At 39.8% G+C, this 9,457-nt stretch overlaps 1 protein-coding gene across 1 annotated transcript in view; it reads right to left on the minus strand.

Moving 5' to 3' along the window:
• LOC134643725 (potassium channel subfamily K member 2-like) overlaps positions 1 to 8,092 on the minus strand; it is a 30,596-nt gene extending 22,504 nt beyond the window's left edge. Inside the window, exons 1-2 of the mRNA XM_063496257.1 lie at positions 7,746 to 8,092; positions 3,600 to 3,913 (exon numbers count right to left, since the gene is read on the minus strand). Coding sequence (XP_063352327.1) covers positions 3,600 to 3,913; position 7,746 — 315 coding nt within the window. The 5' untranslated portion in view covers positions 7,747 to 8,092. The remainder of the gene's footprint in view (positions 1 to 3,599; positions 3,914 to 7,745) is intronic.
• Between the last annotated feature and the right edge of the window lie 1,365 nt (positions 8,093 to 9,457).

A 9,457-nucleotide genomic window follows, 5' to 3' on the forward strand; every position in this document is an offset into this window, starting at 1 on the left:
CAAACTAATAAAAGATAAGAAAGGATGACACGAAGACCGCAGTGGACGCCTCAAAGCTGAGGCAAATAGCCCGGAGAGAAAGAGTTGTCGGAGCTTTTGACATCACTCACTTTTTTTAATTACTCCCTTTGAGAGCACATCTCTCCTCAATCCTCTGCTGAGTAGTGTTTGATCAGCAGGAACCTGCAAAGGTGTGTGCGTGTGTGTGTGTTTGTATACATCATTAAGTAAAAGTGTGTGTGTGTGTGTGTGTGTGAGGGAGGGGGAGGGGGGACCTCAGTTGAAGCTGCCTATCAATAAATGATCAGAAGAATAATAGTTGCTTGAAAGGCTGGTAAACTCACTGCAGCTACTCTGCCCACCTCTGCCCATCCAGCGTTTGGCTGGACTCTAGTCTCGTGAAAACACAATAAAAGATTCATATCAACACTGCTATCTGCCTTACAATTAGCCTCAAAATGCCAAACATTAAAGTGACTCTAAATGCTTCCCAGAGACAACTCGTCTTGGATTTTTAGGTTAAGTTCTTGAGCAAGTAATTAGTTCCAATTTGCTCCAGAAGTCCAGGAAACCTATAGAGCTCAGATGCATCTAAAGACAGAGGACAGTCTGCAGAAAAAGGGACACGCAGGACAGGAGACATACTTGTATAGCAACAAACATCCTCATCCTGTTTATCAGTTTTACAGGTGACGGTCTGTCAAAAGAACTCATGCTTTCTTACAGATTGATCCAATCTCAGTGCATATTGTCAAAAAAAGTTGCTTTTTGTCATGAAAGTTGTTACGTGGGTTCCTACTTTTAGAGGATGATGATGCAGAATCGACTGCTGCTACTGCTGGCTTTCCATATGTTTACCTGATGATATGCTTTTAAGTATGTCTTAACTGTAAATAAGCTTCACTGCATAGTCGTAGCCCTATTGTTGGATGTCAGGTAACAGGTAGTGGGACTGAAAGAGGGAGCTGGCAGGATGATTTCCATTGTCCAGAGCCTCAGGTTTCACTCTAACAATCTGAAAGATGGATGATCTCGGCTCTGAAAGCACCACCATCACCGTTAAACATTAACTCAGCAATTTAAAGATAAATAACTGCCATCTGTTACAACTGTGGCCACGACACATTATTCAATACATCCAGTAATAAATCCTTTCAGCGTGAAATTAGTTTTAATTATGTTAGAGCATACATGTACTATAAACAGCGTATGCCAATACTTTTATTACTTTAATGCCAGAAAAAGGTAAATACACATTAAGTACACTTTGGAGCCCTTTAAAGTATTAAACAATAAAACCCAGAGTGAAATGAAAAGTAATCTTGTTATATTGTGAAAGTTTTCTCCTGTTCTCATGTTATGAATGAGAAGACCTGCTTGTTAAATCAAGAGGGGTTTTTTTCAGTGTGAGGTGAAATCCATATCAGAGCGTGCGTCAATGCTTCAAGCTCTGCTGTTCTATAATTTAGTACCTAAAAACAAACTTTAAAACAGTTTTTGGTTAGCTTTATAGTATATGATGGGCTTTTCACTTGAAGTGTTTGCTTAGATATTTTATTATTTTAAAAATGTTTGCTCCACTCACAATGAAATGATCCTTGCCATTAAACTGTATGTTTATGCCAGTAGCTTAATTTGACTTGTGACACGATGATTTGGTTAAAGCAAACAAACAAAAAAATAAATAAAATGAATGAATGAAATTCTATAATAAACTTGCTTTATGTTCTCTGTAGACCTTCATTACTTTGCTGGCTCATTACTTGTTTGCATTTGGTCATTGTTGCAATGTTTTAGGGCCTACCATACTATGTGAAAAAAATACATATATTGCTTTTTGATATATTACCTTTTTAATTTTTTATGTTACTACATAACGTTGGTCTTGCACATTTTGATAGTTGAAGGTGTTTTTCTTGGCTCCAAGTGGCAGACTCTTAATGAGAAATTGCAGCTAGCGGCCAAATTTAGAAAAGGTAGAAAATAATTTTTCCCTTGAGATTTAAGACCTTTCAGCTTTGGCACATTAGAAAAGTAATCATCATCCACAAGTGCAATGCTCCAACAAGATTCCCCAAGAGGAAATGCTTTTAATCAACCCTGACAAGTTTGCCTGCTAGATAAACTAATCCATAGAGAAACAGTCATGACTTCACGAGTTAAACGGCTGCACCGTCAATATATCTTTTTTTAGTGCATTTTTATTTTTAGTCACTGATGTGCAGTTACAAGTTGACGGATTGGTTTCATTTAGTGAGATTTACTAGTTCAACTTGAGACTTCATGGCTTGATTTGTAGTTACACCTTGGACTTTCTTTTCAGCAAACATTGAATACCCAAAGGGCAAACATAACACAAACCTGAGGACCCAGATGGGTAATTTGGCGGTATTGTGCTTTATTTTGCTGCCATTCATAGTTTATATTCGTTTTCTGTATATTTTATTTTGCAGAGCAGTTCAAAATGGTTAAATTTACATCAGCGCTAGCATTCAAGATTTGGGATGATGAAACAGTAGATGGTCTGTTGAGCCCTTTGTTCTGCCCATGCTAATTTTTAATAGCTTTAATAGAAATGTCAAAATTAGCATCAGCCTCCAGCAATGATGGATTCCATGTCATTTAGTTTACAGCTCAAAAACATTTAAACTTGCCTCTTCTATGGTACTCCCACACTGGTCTCAGCCTCAAGTAGTAATTTTCTGGTGCTTGGCATATGGTGAGCTCAAGAAAATAAAAAGTTCCCTGCATAGTTCAATTCTGTTTCTTCAAATGAAATTGCAGAAGTATAGATATGCTGTGATATGGAATTCCCTAGAATGAAACTTTGTTTTAAAGTTCCATTTAGCAAAACAGATGCATTTCATGATTTGCTACCCTGTATCAACTGTCTAAGGCTTCTAAAACCCTCACAAATCACTGTTGAAAAATGCATTTCATGGATAAGAACAGGTACAAAAGAACCCCAAATTTGCTTATCTTTAAAGAATGGTATTATTTAGCTTTAAAACAGAGACATTATGACAGAGACACATGGCAGTCAGAGAGTACTGCATTGGAACAAAAATGGTGATGGATATAACAAAAATTATATCTTCAGTGGGGGGGGGGGGGGGGGCTGTTTTAAAACCATATTTTTGTTCAAACTTTAGAAAGGGATTTTCTTCTAAAGACCTCTGACCTTCACTTCAAGGTCACTGAGATTCAAACTCTTCTGAGATTCTTAGCTGTAACTATGGTGTGAATGTCAAAATCCTACGTCGCCTTGTTCTTGAGTTATCACATTTACAAACTTGGGTGCTGACACCCCCTGGTCGTCCCCCGGCAGGGTGACGACAATACTCCATCAGACTTTTACAGCTGTGGGGTAAAAACAATTTACAGTTATTATACTTTTCTGCAAGGCATAATGTTACACGCAGGGTAGGGTTTCAGGGGTGCTTAAACAACATTAAGCTGCCAGATACAAACTGCACAGTGCTCAGTGTTCTCCCTGAGTTTTAAAAATCTGCAGACAAATTTTGTGTTTTGCTACACATTAAGACCCGCACAACAGAATAAATTAGGATTATTATTATGGCACTGAAGCTTCCACCTACCCGGACCAGCTCTTCCAGCTCCGAGGAGTTTACACATGCATGCGCAACTAAGAAGTCCAGCTTTTGAGTAAGAATGGCCAGTTTCTGGGAGCTCTCGTGAGGCTGTTCAAGTGCTCTGAACACTGTTGCCCCGATAATGAGGTACAACACCACCAGGAAAAAGATAGCTGATACGGTCTTCCACCTCATGACCGTAGTCCGAGTGTCGCACTCGTCCTCTGGGGTGTTCAGCACCACTGGTTTGGTTGAAAACGACAGGCGAGGCTTGGAGTTGTGGGCGGCAGCCTTTGGGTCAAGAAGGTCAGGTGCAGCCACTGCAAGGACACAAATGATTTACGTGGATCAGTGTCTTTACATGTTTCCTCATTTATCCCATCATTCATCTTTCCTATGATTAGACTTGGTTGCAAGTAGATTCATCAGTCAATGAATCTCTCACTGTACCTGTGCTATTTTTATCACAGACATAAACAGGAAACAATATGCGCCATATGAGATTTACATAATATAATATAATAGGGTTGCGACTATTTCTCATGGTTACCATCCAGACAGTGCAGTATCATAATATCTTTTATTCATTCAAACTAAACAGGGTTAAATGTAATAATAAACCTTTTAATAATGTGTCAAACAAAAAAGGAGCTCTCACTGAAGAAGCTTGGACCAAAGGAGCTGTGATATTTCAGCCTAAAAAGATGGTTTAATTTACAAAATAATTGCCAGTTATTGATTCTGTCATTTAACTAACTGTTTAAATTACTGTTTGCTTCTTCATCACATAAAGGAAAAAGTCTGTGAGATAATTAGAAACCTTAACAAGCTTTAAAGTCGTAAAATGTTCCAGGACTGGCTGTCCCTGAACACTATTGCAGACTGTTCTTTATAACTGCTTTTATTAATTATCTGTCTTTAAAATGTAAATGAGTACAAATGATTTTCAGTTTCATATTTTTAAATACCCGACACTTCAAAACATCGTTTTTTAAATGGTTTACAGGCATTTCTGACTCATAAATTTACTTCAAAGAGCTGCTTTCAACTTCAAACTCAACCACAACCCAAACTCTATGTTTAAACTGCCTGTTTATATACTGTGGATCAAATATATATCCTAAAAGGCATAAAACCTTTAACTTTTCTTGAACTCAAAACTGATATATACTACACAACACTGAGCGGCAGTTACCATTTCTTTGTGACCTCTCTGAAAAACTTGTGTCAGGGCAAGCTAGATAGTCTCAAGAACACTTTGTAATTGTGTAATGGGTCGATGAGGCATTTCAACACCTTCTCTTCCAGTCACGAAGTGGTTTATAACCCATCCCAGGATGGTATTATCCTTCCCCCTACATTACTCTCAATTCCTCAAGCACAGGGAGGAGTTCATTTCCTTAAGGAAATGGAAAGTTTCTGACCAACTACCAGGAATCCTCTCTGGTCCAGAAGACCGGCAAGCATGGAGCAGATGTGGAAAAAGGTTCTTTCACATGTGTATTTAAGAAATTCTGGTCTAATGTGTTAAAGAAAAGAGCAGGGTTGGATTGTAATGTTTTATCTCTCAGTGTATACAGTTTGGTCCTTAAGTTTTCGACAGTTAAACATTTTTTTCCTCTGCACACAACAAAGGATTAAAAAAAACAGTGTGTGACTGAAGTCCAGGCTCAGCTTTGTTTTAAGGCTTTTACACATTTTTTGTTTTGGAATCAGACGTTATTATACACGATTTCCATTTCTAGAGACTCAAAATTAATTGGACAATTGACTGACAGGTGGTTTCATGAGCAGGTAAGGGCTGTTAATTTGTTGTTTCATGACAAATTAGGCCAATAAAAGCTCTGGTAGCCTTAGCTTCAACTCTGAATATGAGGCCCAAATAGATGTCAGTGCAAGCGAGGACATCATTAGACTGAAAAGTTGAATCAACAATTTGGTTAATTCTTAAAAAGAATAAATGCACTGGCTGGCTGAGCCAAAAAGGTTTGAACTGCAGAAGTAACCAAGTCAAGCACACTTGAGGAGATAGCTGATCACTTTTAAAGCTTACAATGAAGAGACATCATGATTGGAAAGAGAACAAGTTTACAACAAGGCTCAAATTACTGGTTACACTGAAGAAAAAGAAGGACAGATTAGACCTTACCAGAGAACCTGCACAGTTCTGAAAAAGACAATCTTAAACTGACTGATTGATTAGCTTCTACCACAATGATGGGAAGAGACAAGCATGGAAAGCTTACCACATCTATTAAACATTGATGATGTGATTGCTGATAGAAGTAGCAGGACAAATTTTGAGGATAAAATCTGTTTACATTCAACCAACTGCTGATTGGACAGCATTTCACAGAGCAAAGGGATAATGACCTAAAATCATACTTTCTTGTTCTCCAGGGAAAGAAATGTGATTCCCCCCCGCAGCATCGACCAAGCCCGTCAGCTGATTTCAATCCAGTAAGGTAGCTTTTCAGTTATTAAATACAAAACTGAATGGAGAAAGATCCATGAACAAGCAGCTAAAGGTGACTCTAGTAAAGGCCAAGCAGAGCATCGCAAATATCTATATCTAGTGAATAATAAGAATCAGAATCTGCTTTGTACACATACAAGGAATTAGGCTCCGTTTTTTTCTTTGCTCTCATTGTATGTAACAGACAATACTGACTACATGACATCAGCATGACACAGACACAATGAGACAGACAAAAACAACAATTAAAGCATATTTAAGATGCAATGGTGCAAAGATGTAATACATAGTGGAATAGATAAGGGATGGATAATTAGTTACTATATGCACAGTGTAAATACATGAGGACCGACTATATATATGTACAACAGAACAAAAACTGTATATACAGCATTTTTTTTTTTGTATTTTATATTGAATCACTGGAATCACCTAAGATGACCTCTGTGCAGACAATTTCTGAATTTTGTGGCATACAGCTAAGATTTTTTTGTTTTTTGGCTGCTAAAAAAAAAGAAAAAGATATTTCAGAAACGTTAATATTAAATATTACAGTGAGACTTTCTGTTGCAGTATTTTAATGCCACCACCTTCTTAAAATGTCAGTAACCTGGCAGAAAAGCTGATCATTAAATCTTAAAAATAGAAGTCCAGTAGTAATGGCAGTTTTTTTTAATGCTGTTATAAGTAATAATGTTTTTTTACTTGGTTTGTCTAATTACATTTTTTTTTATGTTTTTCTAAAGAAACAGCGCCACCTCAACCCCAGCGATCAGCATGAGGTTGGACACTTTTTATTCACATTGTGTTCACATTGAAGGAAAAAAACACAATATATCAGCCCTAATTTTACAATCGGCTTCATTATCTCTCGATCCTCTTCCGAATTATGTCCAATAAATATACATGTATGACTGATATAAAACTCCCAAATATCACTTCAATCGATCTGTCAATCAATCAATCTGTGCATGCAAAACATGTGAAGAAGAATGAAACGAAGACTGAAGAAAGAAGAATGCAACCCTTTGCACTCCATGAGTTAAAATACTATATCTTTATATATTTTTTTAATGCATGTATGTATGCATGCATGCATGCATGCATGTATTTATTTGTTTTGGCTGCTGTCCCACAGTATAAATGTGCAAAGCAACTGAATGGACGCTCATTAAAAATTTATAATTCTTTGTCACAAACCCGTTTCCTAAACAGCTTGCTACAGTAGATGCAATTACATAACCACCCCGAGAGGTCCTGGACATAATTTTATAGTAAACAACTCATGGAGAGGATCACTCGCTCAAAAACAACCCAGTGAAAACAAAAATGACTGTTTTAGGTTTTATGTTATTTGCACATACACGCAACTCCGGTAAGCACTTTTATTATATTACTCCATTTTAAATGGGTCTACCTAATTAAAAATGTCGCTTTCTTGTCTATAATTAAGTAAAAGTGTCATCAAGTTCAAAACAATAATACGAATAGTTCAAATATCCCTGTTATTAACCTTCAATCAATAATCAGTGAACCGATTACCTACTGAACGGTAGCTTTCCCCCTTAACATCTTCTCTAAAGTGCAAACTTGATAACAGGTTATAAGTCACGAAGAATAAAAGCAGCTAATCATCATCTGCTAGGCTTAGATTTCCAACTTGTCTGCGTACTTACTTCTCTACCATCTCTTCTCTCTTCGTCTCCTCATGGATCTTTTTTGCTCTCCAATAAAGCGCGAGCACTGTTCCTCTACTGGACTCGCGTGTTGCCTCCGGTGCTCCCGACAAGAGACATGTCCGCTCTTCACATGGCTTCAGCGAACTGCGCTTCACTTCAGCGTCACTGGAGAAAACGCATCCAGGACATCGCGTTCCTAGCAAAAGCAACGCTGAGACGGGGCGTAAAAGGAACACGGAGAACAGACCGCCTCCGCGAAATCCAGCCAGGTGTTTGCAGGCATTTCGTGCTTTTACGGAGGGAAGGCTTGGGCTGTCAGGGTCAGGAGACGCGCTTCATCAGTGTGGCACTGCTGGATGCGCTGTGGCGCATTCTGGCTGAGCTCTCAGTGACCGTGTGCGCTCTTGTTGAGAGAGAGGGAGAGAGAGAGAGAGAGAGAGAGAGAGGGAGGGAGAGAGAGAGAGAAACTTCCTCCTAAGGGAGATGTGGATTCCTTAAAACCTCCACTCCATTAAAAGAAAACCTCTATATGTTCATATATTATAAAGGATCACCACTTTTCTTCCTTACAGCATCATCCAAATGTACAATTCAGCTTCAGAACCAGAAAGCAGACCTGTCTTTTTTTTTTTTTTTTTGTCTGTCCCATTTGGTTCTTTAGCCGTCAGAATTGTTGTCTGAAGACCAACAAGGATACCAAATGGATTTATTTTGCCAAATGGATGATCATGGCATTGCCGTATTGGTCCATTTGATCAAACTTTGTTGTTATTATTTATTTTATTTTCAGTTGTTACAGATGGGACAGACATGACTGGGGGATAGGAAAGGGAGAAAGAAAGAGAGGAAGGAAAAGAAAAACAGAAGGGAAAAGGGACAGTGAGAAAGGGCACTTACAAAGACAAAGAAAAAAAATCTCCTGGATCACCTGTTGAGAGAAAAAGAAGAGAAAACAAGCAAAAAAACCCAAAGCAACATACTAAACACAACACCATCACGTTAGTCTAGCTAAGTGTAAACAGCAGTAAATACTAAATATTGAATGTTGTTGTGCAGCACGCAGGACAGACAGCGCACAATGTGCTTTGAAGTAGCAGCTAAGAAAGGTGTAGTTTATGTCTACGAACAGTGAACACCCGTGTGCACACCTGTGTGGATCAGCGCGCTTGTATACAAAAGGTTTCCCCATGTAACGGTCTGCTAGAGGGTGTGGAGGGCCATAGCCCCGTCCCCCAGGGCATGAAGCAGGCATGGAGGAGATCCAGGCTCCAGACATCCAGAGGCCCCAGAGTGCGAGAGCCCAAGGAGTACCACCGGAGGGGCATCCGTGCCACCCTCCTGGGAAGGGCTGAGGAGATCCCCAGACGAGGGGTCACCCAGTAGCCACGGAGCAGAAGCCAGAGGGGGCTGCACCGGCGTGCCCGCCGGCTCTGCCGGCAGCCAGCTGTGCCAGAGTGAACCGAGCCGCAGACCCCGAGGCCGGAGGCTCGAGGGCCCCCTTTGCCCTGGAAGAGGCCTGACCGAGCGACAGGCACCAGGCCCTGCCAAGTAGCCACCGGGAGTGAGCTGGTGCATACCTGAGCGCCCAGCCCCGGACACCAAGAACCACCAATGCACCAACCCCTGAGGGCATCAGTTACCGGCAGGGAGTGTGGTGAGGGGAGATAGGCCTCCACACTTTGGAGGGCCTGGGTGTTCCCAGGGAGGTG

This window comes from Pelmatolapia mariae, linkage group LG15, assembly GCF_036321145.2.
Source record: "Pelmatolapia mariae isolate MD_Pm_ZW linkage group LG15, Pm_UMD_F_2, whole genome shotgun sequence".
Classification (NCBI taxonomy): domain Eukaryota; kingdom Metazoa; phylum Chordata; class Actinopteri; order Cichliformes; family Cichlidae; genus Pelmatolapia; species Pelmatolapia mariae.